General features: G+C 44.8%; 1 protein-coding gene across 3 annotated transcripts in view; it reads left to right on the forward strand.

Moving 5' to 3' along the window:
- Positions 1–19,564, forward strand: part of Tcf25 (transcription factor 25) — a 40,116-nt gene that overhangs the window by 518 nt on the left and 20,034 nt on the right. The window contains exons 2-7 of one of the 3 annotated variants that reach the window (XM_045157490.1): positions 459–531; positions 16,429–16,498; positions 16,644–16,808; positions 17,434–17,508; positions 18,505–18,623; positions 19,346–19,411. In XM_045157490.1, coding sequence (XP_045013425.1) covers positions 16,674–16,808; positions 17,434–17,508; positions 18,505–18,623; positions 19,346–19,411 — 395 coding nt within the window. In that variant the 5' untranslated portion in view covers positions 459–531; positions 16,429–16,498; positions 16,644–16,673. The remainder of the gene's footprint in view (positions 1–458; positions 532–16,428; positions 16,499–16,643; positions 16,809–17,433; positions 17,509–18,504; positions 18,624–19,345; positions 19,412–19,564) is intronic. The other 2 variants (XM_045157494.1, XM_004664822.2) reach the window with 2 other exon arrangements.

The following is a 19,564-nucleotide window of genomic DNA, read 5'->3' on the forward strand; positions in this document are numbered from 1 at the left end:
GCTAAGGGACTGATGAGGAACTGTGGAAGGCTTGAGTGATGCTACTTGGCTGCACTAGAGAGGGCGTGACTAAGGGTGTAGCAGGGGGCGTGGTGCAGGGCACAGGGACAACAGGGCCATGATGTCAAGGTGGGCGCAGTCATGGAATCTGGGACAGGCTAGGAGTCAGCATGTGGTGTCCAGGGGTGAGGCTGTAGAGTGGGAAGTGGGGGGGTTGTTAAGTTGGGTCTGCAAGTGGGATAGGCGGAGCTTCATGTGTCTGGGACTTGAGGGGTTCTGTCTTTATTCACACTTAGCCTAGTACTGACATGGTTTTACAGGCGTTTTTGGTTTATTCGTTGCAACATCCCCAGGACATTGTGTCTTGGTCATCCCTGCATCCCTCACAGAAGGTGTCTGACACAGGGAAGTCACAGTAAATGTGAAGCACCTTCAGGTCCCACAATGTTTTTCTTTAGCCCTGACCTGTATCTGCAGTTTCACGTGCGTATGGATTATCTGATCCTGGCTTCTCTCTGACCTCCTGTGTGGGTAGGTAGCATGTCTGTTTTGCTCACCTTGTTATCCCCAACCTGCGCACATAGTAAGGTTTCAGTTGTCATTGCTGGATGAGTGAAGTCATTGTAATGGGTGTGAAAGTTCTTTGTACATGATTACTTCATCTTGCAGTGAGTTGCCCCCGACTTGTTAGCAAGTTGACTCTGCCTCCTGTTTTTCAGCCTGAAAGTAATTCTCCATTCCTACTCAATTTCTTGTCATTTCCTTTTTAACATTTTTATCAGGGATAAGGGATAATTTTAAACATACACAAAACATACACAAGAAAATGTAAGTAAGCCTTATGTGCCTGTGGCCCAAGACTACATAGTTATTGACACTCAGCCAGACTGCATTTCCTTAATACTGTTTCACAGCCTTCTCTCCATGGAATGATTTCAGTGCTGATTTCAGATATATCAGTCACCTTGAAGAAAGTCTTCATAGGTATTTGGATTCCTCAGCCCTTGGCAGCAGCCATCATTCTAGCTCCCAAGCCTAGGATGTCTGAGACCCTTGGGCATAATGTTTTGACAGCTCTCTGTCAACCCTTCCAGAGACCAAGGCCTACTTTTTGTCTTCTGTGGCTGTTTGCAGCTTTCCTTCCTTCAGTGTCAGCTCTCCATCTGTCCCCCTTGTTCCTGCCCTGACCACGCTCTTGAATGATTTGGTTGCCTCTTCTAAAGTTGTTAGGCAGCCACTTGCCCTACCACTTTTGTAGCCTGGCCTGGCCTGCTGGCTGCCCCAGCTGTCATTGCCACAAATGATCGGCTGCTTCTTCCTGTGCATTACCAGTGTAGCTCACACTATTAAAAGCAGGTCAGAAAAGACCACTGGGAAGAAAACTTTTATTGGGCCTGATTGGGAGGCAGCATGAGAAGGTGTCTTTTAGCCAGCAGAACAAGTCAGCAGGACTGCCTGCTTTTATAGCACAAGAAGCCAGTCATAGCAAACTCACATACAAATGAAGTAAACAGCATTATTACTTTTATTTTATTTATTATGTATTTATTTAGCACCAGTCACAGCAGCATCTCTGTTAGGCGTCTGAGGGGAAGTGTCTTCCCTCTGGCCTAGGTGGAATGGATGCAGGGTTTTGTAGAGTTCACCAAGGCCCAGGGCTGCAAGGAAAAAATCCAGTAGTTGCCAATTAGGGAATCAAACTGCCCCATTCCCCAAAGCCTTTGCTTAGTTATAGGAGAGCAAGCATCAGAAGGTGTGTGTTTATAAGAACTTAGAGAACTTACTAATATTTATAGCGATTCTAACAGACTTTTGGGGGGTAGGGGTTTCGAGGTAGGGTCTCACTGTAGCCCAGGCTGACCTGGAACTCACTCTGAAATCCCAGGCTGGCCTCCAATTCACAGTGACCCTCCTACCTCTGCCTCCTGAGTGCTTGGGGAACTAAAGGCATGTCCACCACTCCCAGCTTCTAACAGATTTTAACAGTGCCAAATAAGATGGCTAGTGTCCCTAGAAAGGTGGGTCCCCTTTATCTGTCTCAGAGGGCCTCCATCTCTGCTTTTATTTTTTTTTCTTCCCCAAGAAGCAAGGTCTTACTCTAGCCCAGGTTGACTTGCAACTCACTCTGTAGTCAGTAGTCTCAGGCTGGCCTCGAACTCACAGCCATCCTTCTACCTCAGCCTCCCCAGTGCTGGGACTAAAGTTGTGTGCCACCCTGCCCAGCTTTTTTTTTTTTCCTAGGTAGGGTCTCACCCTAGCACAGGCTGACCTGGAATTCGCTCTGTATTCTCAGGGTGGCCTCGAACTAACAGCAATTCTATCTCTGCCTCCCCAGTGTTGGGATTAAAGGCGTGCAGCACCACACCTGGCTCCAGCCTTTTTTTTCTTTTTTTGATTTTTTTCGAGGTAGTGTCTCACTCTAGCCCAGGCTGACCTGGAACTCACTATGTAGTCACAGGGTGGCCTCGAACGCATGGCGATCCTCCCACCTCTGCCTCCCAAGTGCAGGGATTAAAGGCATGCGCCACCATGCCCGGCTGCTTTTTTGTTTTATAACTGAGAATGTTAATACTTCTTTTGTCTCCTCCCCCCCCCACACACCCCTCCATTCCATTGGGACCTTCCTCTTTCCAAGTACTGTTTTGATGCATCATTCTTCTTGTTCTCCAAATGGGCTCAGAACAGTGCAGGTCTTGTGGGAATACCACCAGTCCATGGTAGGAGGGCAGTGTCCCCAAAGTACTCCTTCCCACTCTGTGGCTCTTGCCTCTGCTTTTGTTCCTCTACATTCTGTTCTGAACAACAGCTGATCACCCCTTCCTTTCCCAACCATCCTTAGTGGCTCCAGGCTTGTCCAGTTTGCCAGATAACTCTCCCGCCTCTTCTCTTTTTCACTGTGTTCCAGCCACCCTCGCCTCCTTTTTCCTCCCTCTCTGCCTGTAGTCCACTACTCCCACGGGCTTTGCTTAGGTGTCATCCACCCAGTCATGGCTACCTTTACCACCTGACCTAAATTACAGCCACCCACATTTCCATTATTCCAGTCTTTTTCTTTTGCCTTGGAAGTTGCCACCAAATACGCTGTATAAATTATGTGTTTATTCTTTTAACTTTGTGTTGTCTTCCACTACTAGAATGTGAGCCTCTTGAAAATAGGGACTTTTGCTCAGTGGTGTATTCCCAACACCCTGGACAGTGTCTGGCACCGAGCAGGCATGCATAGAGTTACCGCCTATATATGCCTGCTCTAATAAGATGGTTAGTATCCACATGTCTTCAGACCTGTGGAGTAAAAGGCACCTAGATTTGAATCCTGGTTCTCACTTTATGTGGTGAGAGCTTGGACAAGATACTAAATTACATAAACTCATGGGAGTAAACTGTAGCACATGTTGGGTACCTGGTCAGGACTCAGCAAATATAGATGTATATTTTGGAAATGGAGAGGAACAAAAGGCCTTCTCTAGAAACAGACAACCTTAGGTGGTTTACTTAGAAACTTCCTAGGGGCTGATGGCATCCTCTTGGGAGAAGAAAGAGGGCAAGGACAGCCTGGGGCCAATTCTTGTTACCCATAATGTTGACATTCTTAGCACAGCTGGCTGGTGGGTGAGATTTAGATTAGAAACCATTTTTGCCATTCCAGTAAGAAGGGCTTTAAAAAAATCTTTTATTTAGGCCAGGCATCGTGGCACACACCTTTAATCCTAATCAGGAGGCAGAGGTAGGAGAATCGCCGTGAGTTCAAAGCCACCCTGAGACTACATAGTGAAATCCCAGAACAGCCTGAGCTAGCGTGAGACCCTATCTCGAACCCCCCCCCCAAAAAAAACCACATTATTTATTTGAGAGAGATAGAAAGAAGCAGAAAAAGAGAGAATGGGCATGTCAGGGCCTCCTGCCACTGCACATGAGCTCCAGGTGCATGTGCCACTATGTGCATTTGGCTTTATGTGGGTACTAGGGGATCCAAACCCCGATTGTCAGGCTTTGCAAACAAGTACCTTTAACCACTGAACTATCTTTCCAGCCCCAGAAGGATTTTTTATAATGAGCTTATTGAGCCAGATGTGGTAGTGCATGCCTTCAATCCCAGCACTGGGTATGCTGAGGTAGGTGGGTTGCTGGTGGGTTTGAGGCCAACCTGAGCTACAGAGTGAGTTCCAGATCAGCTTGGTCTAGAGTGAGACCCTGATTCAAAAAACAAAAAACAAACGAACAAAATACCCCCACCCACAAAAAAACCTAAAAATGAACTTACTGAAGTTGTAATATATAATAGAATGCATCCACTTGAAGCATCTAGTCTGAGTTTTGACAGATGTGCACACTAGTGTAATTGCTACCAGGTTCTGAAAGACCTCCATCAACATTTCTAACAGTGAGTCATGCCTGCTCTAGGGTTGCATGGAAACAGAGTATAACAGTATAAATATGCTTATTTGTACATAGTCCCTTGCTCAGCGTAAGCTTTTGAGATTTATGCAGTTGTATTAGTACTTTGCTCCTTTTTATTGGCATGTTGTGTGAATACCTATAGTATGTTTATCTACTTTTTTTTCAGGGCTGAGGATTGAACCCATAGCCTTGTGCATGCTAGGCAAGTGCTGTCCATTCACTTTTTTCCCCCCCTTTCTCTTCTTTTTTCTCGAGGTAGGGTCTCACTCTAGCTCAGGCTGACATGGAATTCACTATGTAGCCTCAGACTGGCCTTGAACTCACCAGCACCCCACCTACTTCTCCCTCCCAAGTGCTGGCATTAAAGGTGTGCACCACCATGCCCTGCTCTCCATTCACTTTTTGATGGACATCTGAGCTTTTTCCAGTTTGATGCGGTTGTAAATAGGGCTGTGTGAACTTTGGGGTACAAGTCTTAATGTGGACATGTTTTCACTTTGTTCAGTTGAATACCTAGGAGAACACTGGACCAGGTGTGTTGTAACAAGATTGTAGATTGCTAGATACTCTCCATGGCATCTGTAGCTCTTAGGCCCCATCACCAGTGAGTGAGGGTTCCATATCCCTTCTCCCCAGCATTGGTGTTGGCAGTCTATACGTTCAAGTACATGTGCAATGGCACCTTGTTTGATTTAATTAATTAATTTATTTATGTATTTTTGGTTTTTTGAGGTAGGGTTTTTACTCTAGCTCAGGCTGTCCTGGAATTCACTATGTAGTCTCAGGGTGGCCTCGAACTCATGGCGATCATCTTACCTCTGCCTCCCAAGTGCTGGGATTAAAGGTGTTCAGCACCATGCCCAGCTGGTTTAATTTGTATTTCCTGAAGATGTTGATATTTTCTTGTGTGCTTATTGATCATCTTTTGCAAAATATCTCTTCACTTGTTTTTGTCCTTTTTTATTTGTGTGTGTGTATGCATGTGTGAGAATGTGTGCATGTATGCTTATGTCAAGCAGCGTGTATGGAGGTCATGACAACTTTCAGGTTGGTCCTTGCCTGTCCACCTCATTTAAGACAGGATTTTTCACTCTGCTGTTTTTTGCTGCACTCACCACAAGCTGCTGTGAAATTCTCCTGTCCCAGCCTTCAGCGTCAGCATGCTGGGTTTACAGAAGCCTGCCGTGGCTTCCAGTTTTTTACGTGTAATGTAGGGATCAAACTTAGGTACTCCAGCCTGAGCAACTACTGCTTTGTTCACTGACCCATCTCCCCAGGCCACTGCCCTTCTTTTTTAATTTTTTTTTATTTGTTTTTATTTATTTGAGAGAGAGAGATTGGGCTTGCCAGGGCCTCCAGCCATTGCAAATGAACTCCAGACACATGCGCCCCCTTGTGCATCTGGCTTATGTGGGTCCTGGGGAATTGAACCTGGGTCCTTAGGCTTCACAGGCAAGTGCCTTAACCACTAAGCCATGTCTCCAGCCCCATTGCCCTTCTTTTCATGTGATTGTTTTCTTGCTGGTTTATGAGTTCCATATAATTTAGAATGTATGTCTTTTGTCAGGTATACAAGTGAAGATTTTCTTCCAGTAAATATTTCAAAGTAAAACTCTAGCCCATTAAAAAAATAGCATGGGGGGCTGGAGAGATGGCTTAGCGGTTAAGCGCTTGCCTGTGAAGCCTAAGGACCCCGGTTCGAGGCTCGGTTCCCCAGGTCCCTCGTTAGCCAGATGCACAAGGGGGCGCACGCGTCTGGAGTTCATTTGCAGTGGCTGGAAGCCCTGGCTCGACCATTCTCTCTCTCTCCCTCTATCTGTCTTTCTCTCTGTCTGTCACTCTGAAATAAATAAATAAATAATGAACAAAAAATATTAAAAAAAAAATAACATAGGCCAGTCATGGTGGTGCACACCTTTAATCCCAGCACTTGGGAGGCAGAGGTAGGAGGATCACCATGAGTTGGGGGCCACCCTGAGACTATATATTGAGTTCTAGGTCAGTTCAGGCTAGAGGGAAACCCTACCTTGAAAAATCAAAAAAAAAAAGTATATAAAGATATATATATAGGTGTATATATATAGATATAGATATAGATATATATAATAAATATTAACTATGTATATAATTGTATTTATGTGTGTGTATGTGTGTGTGTATATATATATATATACACACATACACATATATACATATATACATGTGTGTATATATATATCTCTTAGAATTTGGCATAGTTGTACATGCCAGTAACCTCAGCACTCAAGAGGCTGAAACAGGCGGGTTATTGTGAGTTTGAGGAGACCAGCCCAGATAACACATTGTGGAGGGTTTTGTTTTGTTTTTTGGAGTTGGGGGTCTCATTCTAGCCCAGACTGGTCCAGAATGTACTCTGTAGCCCAGCCTGCCCTTGGACTTTTACCCCAACCTCCTAAGTACTAGGCTTAAACATATGAGCCCCCCACACCTGGTTCCCAGGTAACACTTTGCACATCTATGATTTTTAAATTTTTTTTTGTTTATTTATTTATTTGAGAGTGACAGAGAGAGAAAGAGGCAGAGAGAGAGAGAGAGAGAGAGAGGGAGGGAGGAAGAAAGAAAGAATGGGCACCCCAGGGCCTCCAGCCACTGCAAATGAACTCCAGATATGTGCGCCCCTTGTGCATCTGGCTGACGTGGGTCCTGGGGAATCGAGCCTTGATCTGGGGTTCTTAGGCTTCACAGACAAGCACTTAACCGCCATCTCTCCAGCCCAACATCTGTGATTTTATTGAATTAGAAGACTAAGCCTATGTTAGCATGATTCCATCCCCCCCCACACACAGCTGTACAGTATGAGAAAACAATCACATGACTGCCCTAATACCAATTCCAACTTTAGGGGCCACCAAGTTCACCCTTCAAGTTTAGTGACTTATGAGAAGTATTCACAGGACTTATGTTCTTATAATTACAGCTTATGATAGGGAACATGTTCAGATTATAATCAACCAAGGGACAGAAAGTTTAGGCAGAGTAAAGAAGTACCAAGAGTGGTGTTCCCACAGCCCTGTGCCTGTGGGCCTGTGACATTTCTAGTGTTGGTGTATAACAACATGAATGGAGGGTTCCAGGCAGGGAAAGTGACCTGAGCATCAGTGTACAGCTTCTTGTTTACTTTTTGGTAGTGTATTATCAGGATTCTCTAGAGGAATAGAACCACCAGAATGAATGCATACTATAAAGAGGTATGTTAGATTGGCATACAGTATATGGACTAGCAGTTCAACAATGATTGACAGCAAATTGGAGACTCTGAGAACCCAGTAGCTCAATCCACAAGACTGGTTGCCTCATACGTGAAGTACTTCTGGAGAACGCTGGTCTTCATTCCCTGTTGGAAAACTGAAGACGTGCTGGGTTCTGACATAAGCAGAGAATGGTAGCAAACAGGGTAGGTGCACTCATCAGCAAGGGGCAAAGGCAGCCAGACCAAAAGGGTCACTTTTTCCTGGAACCTCATTGCATATAGGCTGCTGCCACTAGGAAGGGCTGCCCACTGTGGGAGAAGGTCTCCCCCACCCCACGCAGTCCTTCCTGGAAATGCCCTCACAGACCTGCTCAAGAAGCGTGTCTGTTACTTGATGTCTGATCCAGTCAAGTTGACAAGAGAGACTGACTATTAAAAGCAGCAAGGGATGAAAGGAGAGCTTCTTACTCAGTTCATTATTTTATTTATTTTTGGTTTTTGGAGGTAGGGTCTCACAATAGCCCAGGCTGACCTGGAATTCACTGTGTAGTCTCAGGATAGCCTCGAACTCATGGCAGTCCTCCTACCTCTTCCTCCCGAGTGCTGGGATAAAAGGCTTGCACCACCACACCTGGTTATACACTTTGTGTGTGTGTGTGTGTGTGTGTGTGTGTGTGTGTGTGTGTGTGTGTGTTTGAGGTAGGGTCTCACTCTAACCCAGTCCAGGCTGACCTGGAATTCACTATGTAGTCTCATGGTAGCCTCAGACTCCTGGTAATTGACCTACCTCTGCCTCCCAAATGCTGGGATTAAAGGCATGCACCACCATGCACAGTTTATATACTTAAAAAATATTTTACTCATTTATTTGCAAGGAGGAAGGAAGGGAGGGAGAGAAAGAGACAATGGGTGCATCAGGGCCTCTAGCCCCTTCACATGAACTCCAGATGCATGTGCCTCTTTGTGTACCTGGCTTTACATGGGCATTGGGGAATTGAACCCAGGTCACTAAGCATTGCAGGCAAGTGCCTTAACCACTGAACCATCTTTCCAGCTCAGACTAAACATTTTAAATATGTGTGTTTTAATTTCATCTTATCTTTTGTTTTTTCTCACTCTATTCCAGGCTGATCTGGAACTTACTTTGTAGTTCAGGTTGGCCTCAAATTCCTACGTCAGCCTCCTCTAAGTGCTGCAATTAAAGGTGTAAGTCATCACACCTGGCTGCTTTTTAATTTTTGAATACAGAATCTTTCTTTCTTTTTGGGGGGGGGAGGGGAGGGGCGGATCAGGACTGACCTGGAATTCACTCTGTAGTTTTAGGGTGGCTTTGAACACATGGCAGTCCTCCTACCTCTACCTCCCCAAGTGCTGGGATTAAAGGTGTGGGCCACCATACCCAGCAAATACAGGACTATGAAGTCCTGGCTGGCCTGACATTCACTCTGTAGCCAGCCTCATCCTCTTACCTTAACCTCCCAACTGCCCTCTAATCTTTTTCAAAGAATTATGTATGTCTGTCTCTGTTTTCTTGTACAATCTAATTATGATTACCTGACAGTAATTGTGAATCTAAATTGTGCAAATAAACAAAAAATTATAGAGATCAGTTTGACTTCCATTCTTTTGAAGGACTTAAGATAGTGTTGTGATCTTAAACTTGCCAACACTGTCACCTTCTTTTTGATGATCATTTGATTTTGATTGCAGCAAGAACATTTAGTAACTACTATAGTTTCTCTTTTTATTTATTTTTATTTTTATTTTTTTTTGGTTTTTTGAGGTAGTGTCTCACTCTGGTCCAGACTGACCTGGAATTAACTCTATAGTCTCCGGGTGGCCTCGAACCCATGGCGATCCTCCTAACTCTGCCTCCCGAGTGCTGGGATTAAAGGCATGTGCCACTACACCCGGCTTAGTTTCTCTTCTTTACTGTTAAGTTTAGGAATAACTTTGCAATTTTTTTGCATGTGTGCAATATGTGCACATATGTGTGTAGATGTACGTGCCTTGTGTGCACACATGGAGACCCAAGGGCAATGTTGGATATCCTTCCTCTGTTGCTCATCTGCTTGTCTCCTTAGACCAGGTCTCTCACTGAACCTGGTGCTACCATTTTTTGGTCAGACTGGCTTACTAGCAAGCCCTAGTCATTCTCTAGTTTCTGCCTCCCCCTGGACTGGGGTTACAAGCAAGCATGGATACCCCTAGATCTTTACATGAGTATTGGAGAATTGAACTCAAAGTGAATTAATCCCTTTCAGGCCTGCATGCTTACAAGGCAGTTCTCTTACCTGCTGAGCTATCTCTCAGCCCAGTTTTGTAAGATTCTTCACATTAAAATCATATCACACTATTTCTTTTGCCTTCCAATCTAGTAAGACTGTCTTCAGTGAAGTTGGCATCATGAATGTTGCTGTGAGCAAGGAAGGAATGATAAGTTAGCATTCTACTTGTAAGGTTGTTTGAATGGTGAAAAAGGAAAACATATGTGGTATTACCAGACCTAATACTTGCCTAAAGATAGACAGCTGAAGTCTTGTCATTCTTGATTGCCAGAGATCCAGGGGCCCAGATTTCTGCTTTAGTGCACTTACCAGGACTAGCACCAGGAGGGTGTCCTGAGATCATGCTACCATTACCATGCTGGGGTGACTGGAATTGATAGGACAGAGGCCTAGAGACAAGGGGTTCTAGAAGTCTGTTGTGAGATTTTGGCTGATTGATCTGCTGTGCTGGGCAAAATACGATGACTGGGGAAAGGACACCTACCAGAAAGCTTGGAGGTGTGTTAGCAGAACTCCCAGGGGAGAGGAGGACGTACATTTCTGATTGGCCAGAATGGAAAGGTCGCATGGGTGTTCAGTAGAGGCTCCACAAAGTCTGCTGCTTAGGGAAAGGATAAACGTAGCTCCAACAAGGATTACTGGGAGCCACGGGTAGTTGTGTATACTGGTAATGCCAAGACTCAGGCCAACCAAGTCTGCACTCTAGACATTTTTCCCCCCAGAGGTAGGCTTTCACTCTAGCTCAGGCTGACCTGGAATTTACTGTGTAGTTTCAGGGTGGCCTCAAACTCACAGTGATCCTTCTACCTCTGCTTTCTGAGTGCTGAGATTAAAGGCATGTGCCACCATGCATGGCTAGACTTGTCTTAACAAAGCTTGAATATTGATTTGAAGGAATTTGACTAATACATAAGTAAATTAATGACTGAACACATTTCAACCTCTGCTAAGGAAAAGAATAAACTCTAGTTTTATAGCAGTGTGTTACCATGCTATCTAGCACATACATACTTAAAGATCACCGAATTAGCCAGGGGTCATGGTAGCACATGCCTTTAATCCCAGCACTTGGGAGGTAGAGCCATAGTGAATTCCAGGTCAGCCTGGGGTAGAGTGCGACCCTACCTCGAAAAGAAAAGAAAAAAAAAAAAAAAACAGATTAGGAAAATGTATTATACAGCCAGGAGAAAAGTCAGAAACCGACCCTGAAATAACCAATGGTGAGAATAGATACGAATTTAAGATAGCATACAAGTATATTCAAAGATTTAAAGAAGGCTGAGTGTGGTGGCAGATGCCTTTAATCCCAGCATTTGGGAGGCAGAGGTAGGAGGATTGCCATGAGTTAGAGGCCACCCTGAAACTCCATAGTGAATTCCAGATCAGCCTGAGCTAGAGTGAAACCCTACCTCAAAAAAAAAAAAAAAAAAAAAATTTAAGGAAAATCATGAATACAATGAGTGAAAATACAGGAATCTCAATAGAGAAACTAAAAATCATAAACAGATGGGCATGGTGGCTCACACCTTTAATCCCAATTTATGGGAGGCAGAGGTAGGATTACTGTGAGTTAGAGGCCACCTAATTCCAAGTTAGCCTGGGCTAGAGCAAGACCCTACCTTGAAAACAACAACAACAACAACAAAAATCATAAGCAGAACAAATTTTAGAACCAGAAATGTACTGTCTGAAAGGAAAGCTGTTATGGTTGTGTGTACCTATGAGCCCAGCACTTGGGAGGCTGAGGCAAAAGGATTGCTGTGAATTCAAGGCCAGATAGGTTACATGGTACCAGCCTAGCCAAGACTAAGTAACAACACCCTGTCTCATAAAACAAAGCAAAATCCACCACAAATAAATAATAGAGCAACAAATGAAAGTACAGTATCTGAAATGAGTAGCTCACTTGAGATTTTTTTTTTTGCATGTGTGTATATATAGCATGTGTGGAGTGTTGTATGCATGCGTGTGTATAGTATGTGTGGTGTGTATGCATGTGTGTGTGGAGTGGTGTGTGTGTGTGTGTGTGTGTAGTATGTGTGGAGTGGTGTGTGCATGTGTGTGTATGCTTCCTTGAGTCTCACTAAATCAGCACTGTTGTTTTCAGTCACTCTGCTGACCAGTGGGCCCCAGTGATTTTCTGGTCTCTGCTCCCCACAGGACTGGAGTTACAGGCATGTGTGGCCATGCCCCACTGTTTGCATGGGTCCTAGGGAATTGAACTCAGGAAGTCTCGGGCCTTCTTGCTTGCACCAAGTGTTCCTACCCACTGAGATCCCCTGCCCCACAGGCAGGGTTTCACTCTAGCCCAGGCTGGCCTTCAACTCAGCTCTAATTCAAGAAGTTTTAACAAGTGTAAGGCAAAGTAAATCTAGAGAAAACCATAGCAAAGTAAGTCATAATCAAATTGAAAATGTGGGGGGGAAAAAAACATAAAAGTAGCTGGAGATACCCATTGAGAATTCACTGTCACACTACTCACTCCATACAAGCCAGGTTGAACCAGGCATGGTGGTGCACACCTTTAATCCCAGCACCCAGGGTGGGGGCAGAGGTAGGAGGGTCATTGTGAGTACGAGGTCAGCCTGGGCTAGAGTGAGACCCTACCTTGGGATGGGGGTGGGGGCTGGGGGTAAAACAAAGCCTGGTAGAAGCTGAGCATGATAGCTCATGCTAGAATCCCAGCACTCAAGAAGCAGAGCAGGAGGATCAGTGCATGTTCAAGGCCAACCATATTTCCATAGTAAGTCCAAACCAGCCAGAGGTGCATAGTGAGAACTTGGTCTCAAAAGTAAATAAATATGGGCTGGAGAGATGGCTTAGCAGTAAAGGCACTTGCCTGCAAAGGCTGACAACCCAAGTTTCATTCCCCGGTACCCACATAAAGCCAGATGCACAAAGTGGTGTATGCATCTGGAGTTCATTTGCAGTGGCTAGAGGCCCTGGCACACACATTTTCTCTCTCCTCTTTCTCTCTCTCTCTCTCTCTGCTTGCAAATAAATTACTGTTTTTTAAGTCAGTAAATAAGGCTGGATTAATAGTTTAGCAGTTAAGGTGCTTGCTTGCCTGCAAAGCCTAAGGACCCATGTCCGACTCTCCAGATCCCATGTAAGCCAGGCGCACAAAAGTGAGGCAAGTGTTTTGACCTTGACTGCAGTGGCTGAGGCCCTGGTGTGCTAATTCTTTCTCCTTCTCTCTCTCTCTCACTCTTGCTCTAAAATTAAAAAAAAAAAAATTAAAGTCAATAGTCGGGTATGGTGGCACATGCTTTTAATTCCAGCACTTGCAAGGCAGAGGTAAGAGGATTGCTATGAGTTTGAGGTCAGCCTGAGACTACATAGTGAATTTCAGGTCAGCCTGAGCTAGAGTGATACCCCTACCTCAAAAAAACAAAACAAAAAGTCAGTAAAAAATGGCACAAACATTGTGCCACACACCTTTAATTCCAGCTCTGGAGGAGGGGCAAGTGACTGAGGTAGGAGGATCACTGTGAGTTTGAGGCCAGCCTGGACTACAGAGTGAGTTCTAGGTCAGCCTGGACTAAAATGAGACCTTCCTCCAAAAAAAAGTTTTTTTAATAAATAGGCACACCACAATTACAGTGAGATGATGCCTACAGAGTGCTGGAAGTTCAGTGTTACTACGGGGCTGGGGGTTCTTTTTTGCTCAACTGAGACAGAAATATTAAAGACATAGCCACTCAGCTCAGAATGCAAGTGGCTCACATCTCTTCCAGCAGCTCACAGCTGCTTGCAGCAGTCACTCTTCCACATTCCACCATCCTCCAGCTTCTAGCCACCTTTTGAGTTATCAGCTGTAGCTGGTATTTTTAGTGCCAGCAGCCCTTAGTGTTTCCATCTCAGCTCAGCCAGAATCAAGATAAAAATCATGAATAGGAGACCAAATGTGATATCACATTCCTGTAAACCCAGCACTCAGAAGGCCAAGGCAAAATGATTGCTATGATTTAGAGGCCTGCCTGGGTTACATAATAAGGTCCTCCCCTAAATTCCCTTCCCTTTGGAAGGTCAAAAGTAGGCAAAATAGGGCTGAAGAGATGGCTTAGCAGTTAAACGCTTGCCTGTGAAGCCTAAGGACCCCAGTTCGAGGCTTAATTCCCCAGGACCCATGTTAGCCAGATGCACAAGGGGGCACACGCATCTGGAATTCGTTTGCTATGGCTGGAGGTCCTGGCGTGCCCATCTCTCTCTCTCTATCTGCCTCTTTCTCTCTTTGTCTGACTTTCTCAAATAAGCAACAAAAAAATTTTTTTTAAGTAGGCAAAATAAAGCAACCCTAAGCGGGTTATAAGACCTGTGTGGCACCACAAGAGGTGCAGCGTGTGGCCCCGCCTGAACTGACAAGGGCAAAGTCTGCTGTTTGTGCAGGAACAGAGACCAGTTCATACATGAGCATTGGTCGTACGTGCCCCTGCAGACTTGAGAAATGACTGGGAGTTTTAGTGGTTCTTAATTATTTATTTAACACTAGAATGCAGCTGTTAGATTCTAAGAACCAAGGGAAAATTAATCTTCCACTGACTTCCCTTTAATTTCAGCCTTTTCAGTAAATCTAACTTTTTATTTTTTTAATGAATGGGTTGAATAAAACAAAGCACTGGCTGTTATTGTGTGCTGGGTTTGAGGGCCCTTAGGTGCTGTAACCTGTGCTGCCAGTTTCAGTTGCTTGAATATATAATTAAATACATAATTGGGTAGGATGGCATGGTAACTTATAATCAAAATATTACCCAAATAGTCCCATTCTTCTAAAGAATGAGCACGCTAGCTTATAAAGAGACAGTCACAAATAAAGTGTTTTGCTGAGTGAAACTAATGTGACTAGGTATGGTAGTGCACGCCCTTAATCCCAGCACTCTGGAGGCAGAGGTAGGAGGATTGCTGTGAGTTCAAGGCCAGCCTGAGACTACATAGTGAATTCCACATCTACCTGGGCTAGAGCAAGACCCTGCCTCCAAACAAGGGGAGGGGGAACTAATTACTAAAGTAAGTATTTGTAATTTAGGGACTAATGTGTAAACACTAGGAGTAATGCTATTATAAATAAATGTTCCTTTTGCCCTGGCCTTTTAAAATATATATACATATATATTTGTTGGACTGGAGAGATGGCTCAGCAGTTAAAAGAGTTTGTTTGCAAAGCCTAATGGTCCAGGTGTGAATCTCCAGTATCCACCTGAAGCCAGATACACTATGTGGTGCATGTGTCTAGAATTCTTTTGCAGTGGCAGGAGGCCCTGATTGATGTATGCATTATTTTTCTCTTGTCTGTCTCTCTCTTTCTCTCTCTCTCTGCTTGTGAATATAAATAAAAAATTTAAAACTTTGTGTATTTATTTATTTGAGAGATAGAGTAAATATGGATGCAACGGGGCTCTTGCCTCTGCAAGCAAACTCCAGACACATGCCCCACTGTGCATCTGGCTTCATGTGGGTACTGGGGAATCAAACCCTGGCCATCAGTCTTTGCAAGCAAGTACTTTTAACCACTGAGCCATCTCTGCAGCATCTCTGGCCTGGCCTTTGTATGCTATTTTAAAAGTCATACATCTTGCTGGGTGTGGTGGCATGTGCATGCCTTTAATCCCAGCACCGGGGAGGCAGAGGTAGGATGATTGCCTGAGTTTGAGGCCAACCTATGAGTACACGGTGAAGTCCAGGTCAGCCTGAGCTAGAGCAAGACCCTACCTCAAAAAAAAAAAAAAAAAAAAAGTAGTACAGCTTTTAAATGTGACAGTGTAAATATTTCAAACCTGCACCACAACTCTTAACAACATTTTTGACTCTAAAGTGGAAGTACAAGCGTGTGGGTGGATGGCCTGTCGGGTGTCTTCCCTTCCCCCAGGCTCCTGTTCTCTGTGCTACTGAAGCTGAACTGAGGCTTGAGCAGGTGGTAGGAAGAAAGGACTCCCTGGTCCTGGCATACTCCTATAAATCCAGCACTCTCAAGGCTAGGGCAGGAAGATCCATGAGTTTGAGACTAGCCTGGGCTACATGGTGAGACCTTTCCCCCTCCTCCCCAAAAGAAACCATGAACCAATGAATGAACTTGCCCATTTGGCTGAATTCTGTACTTAAATTTTTTACCTGTAGGTAATACTCAGTAAATGGAGTGGCTAATATTTGGAAATTCTGGATGACATGTCTGAATAGTCTGAATTTGGACTGTGCATTATTCAAGGTTCTCTGGAGCTCACTGACTGAGCGAGAACTTATTTAGAACTGTATTGAAGTTCATGGGTCAGACACTTTTCCCAAGCCACAGTCGAGAGTCCTCTCCTGGTTATTTTGTTTGTTTGTTTTCTGTTGTTGTTTTCTTTTTGGGATGTGTTTGTGTGCATGTTTATGTGTGTGAGTGCAGGTGTGCACATGCCAAAGCACGTGTGGAAGTCAGAGACAAACTTTGGGAGTGTTCACTGCTCAATTCTCCAGGCTAGCTGGCCTGTGAGCTTCCTGCAGACTCTCCTGTCTCCGCCTCCTTTCTCGCCCTAGGCATGCTGGGATTACAGACACTAGCGCTACAGCATCCAACTTTATATGGGTTCTGGGGATCCAAACTCAGGTACTCACGTTTGTGTGACAAGTGCTTTATCCATTGAGCCATCTCCCCAGCCTGTCCTTTCCATTTTTGACTGTCTCAGCATCATATGTACACTGTGACTGTGATACTCAATAACATCTTCATTTCCTCTCAACCTGTTTTCCAGATAAACATTGAGGATCTTGAGGATGACCCCATGGTCAACAGAGAGAGGTCTGACTGTGCCCTGCCAGACACTGTAGTATCAAGGAAGAATAAAGGAGGGGTTCAGTGTGGAAACTCGGAGACCAAGCATGCTGCAGATGTGACCAAGGCCATGTCCCCAGAACAGGTATGGAAGAATGTCAATGGAGGGCCCCTAAGTGCCAACTTAATGTAACCTGTGCTGCCAGTTTCAGTTGCTTGGGTATCCAAAAATTCTCTTGGGAACACAGATAAGGTTTACATGGAAATCTTAAGTCTGGTGATGGCTTCATGGGTGCTGTGCACCCACCTGCTTGCCTTGGAAGTATCTGTGTGTGTTCAGAACAGCCTACCTCTGCAAAAGCCTAGGGTCTCATGGAAGAAGTTGTCTGAGGCATGTGTTGGGGAAGTACAGGGCACAGCCTTGCTGTGAGGTCCCATGGCATAGTGAGGCCTCATCTTCAGGGTAAGGAACAGAGGGAAGAGTGAATAAATCCCAGCAGGAGAGTGGCCAGATGGTTTAGAGCCTATGAGCTGTACTCGACCTGTACATCATAGGGAGTCCTGAAGCATGACCAGGACAGGGGTGTGAGAGGCCATGCCTCCCAGTGTCATTGTGAGGGAGGTGTTTGTTATTGGAGAATCGGGGAAGTGAGTTGAAGAAGCCCTGCCATGAGGGAAGATGGGAACTGTCACCTGGGAGTTTACTTGCTGCTTAGTCCTTAGTGTTTAGGATTTCTCTTTCTACTGATGAAAATGTCTTCTTTCATTAGCCTAATGCAAGTGGAAAACTCCGAAAGAAGAAAAGGAAACAGAAAAGTAAGAAAAGTTGCACAGGAGAATCCTCGGTATGTGGTCAGACGCGCTGGTTCCTCTGCCTGTGCCTTTCTGTTCCCTGTTCCCTGTTCCCTGCTGGTCCCTCATGCTGGGTAGAAGTATAGCCAAGAGGTCAGGGGAAAGAGGAAAATCTCTTCCAAATCTTGCTTCTGGCTTATGCCTTTTGCTCAGTGGGTATGTTCTGAGGCATGCACCCCTCCCAGCTCTGTTCCTGTTTTGTCTAGTTATCCCACCTTAATGGCCTCACTGGCTGGTGTGTGTAGATGCGTCCATGCACCAGTTGTCATCCAGCATATACCTATTGCTGCCCCAGTCCCCTTGTCTCATGGTTGTGAAAAGAAGTTGTAGCTTTGTCACTTTCCAGTGGAATCACAATTACACTTACCCAAGGAGGTAGCTTATCTGAAGACAGAGAATGTGAGCTTCTGGCCTGTGATTTTCAGAGCCCTGTGGTTCTTGGATTCCATCCACTCTTAGCTGACTTTACTGGGACATCTCTCCTTCCTGAATGTATGTGCAGCATATAGGGTTTGAATGATATGTCTTCTGGGTGTAAATCCAGTGTGACCATTCTTTTTTAAAAATAAGCCATTCTGAAAATAAATAAATAATAAGCCACTCTGACCTGGGTGTGTTGGTGCATGCCTTTAATCCCAGCACTTGGGAAGCAGAGATAGGAGGATCACTGTGAGTTCAAGGCCACCCTGAGACGATATAGTGAATTCCAGGTCAGCCTGGTCTAGTGTGAGACCCTACCTCAGGAAGGAAGGAAAAAAAAAAGCTGTTACTCATTAATAGACCATTGAAAATACAGTCATAGCTACATGTGGTGCATGCCTGTTATACCAGCACTGGGATGCTTAGACAGGAGGATCATGAGTTCTAGGCTAGTCTGGGCTGCAGAGTGAGACTTTTATCTACAGAAACAACACCCCCCCCCCAAAAAAAAAAAATCACAGTAAGATCAAAATCAGTATGGTGATTAACTGGTTCTTCTGGGCTTTTAGGAAAATGGACTGGAAGATATTGATCGCATCTTAGAGCGGATTGAAGACAGCAGTGGGTTCAGCTGTCCAGGTCCACCTCCACCGAGCTGCAGGAAGCATGTTCTCTATGTGGAACACAGGTATGGCCCTGCCCACACTCCATGAGGGAAAAAAAAAAGTTACCTTTTTAAAATTTATTTATTTATTTGAGAGACAGAGGCAGACAGACAAGACAGAGAGAATAGGCCGCCAGGGCCTTTAGCCACCTTAATCGCTAAGCTCTCTCTCCAGCCCCTGTTATCTTTTTTTTTTTTTTTTGGTTACCTTTTTTAAAGGTGGTAAGGACTAGGGATATAGCTGAATGGTGGAATGTACACTTAGCATGCTGAAGACTCTGGGTCAATCCAGCCACTGCAAATGAACTCCAGATGCATGCACCCCCTTGTGCATCTGGCTAACGTGGGACCTGGGGAACTGAGCCTTGAACCAGGGTCCTTAGACTTCACAGGCAGGCACTTAACCGCTAAGCCATCTCTCCAGCCCTGATGGTTCATTTCTGTAATCACCTTGACAGGCTGAGGCAGGAAGATTGCCACAGGTTTGAGGCTTAGTCTTCCAGATACTCAAGAAAGCCTACCTCTTACCATAGATAGATATATTGCCAGCTTTATTGAGACTGGGTTTCACTATGTACCCAAGGCTGGCCTAGAACTTCTAATTCTCCTGCTTTGTCCTTCCAAGTGCTCAGATTACAGACATGTGCCATCGTGCCCTGAACCCTGTTAAATTCTTAAGTGGCTTTATAAAATTTTATAGTTATTGTAGAACATAATTTTTCTTTCTAACTTTTTTACTTCTTTAGACACTTGAATCCAGATACAGAACTGAAAAGGTATTTTGGTGCTCGGGCAGTCCTGGGAGAACAAAGGTAAGGTCCCCACCAAGCTGTGCTCTCCTAACTTCTTTCACTCTTTTCTAGACTCTTTATTTTGTGTGTGTGTGTGTGTGTGTGTGTGTGTGTCTTGCTGTTACAGATACTTGCATCACTTTTTTTTTTTAAGCAAGGCCAGCAGACTGGCCT

Source organism: Jaculus jaculus, chromosome 1 (genome assembly GCF_020740685.1).
Source record: "Jaculus jaculus isolate mJacJac1 chromosome 1, mJacJac1.mat.Y.cur, whole genome shotgun sequence".
Taxonomy (NCBI): Eukaryota; Metazoa; Chordata; class Mammalia; order Rodentia; family Dipodidae; genus Jaculus; species Jaculus jaculus.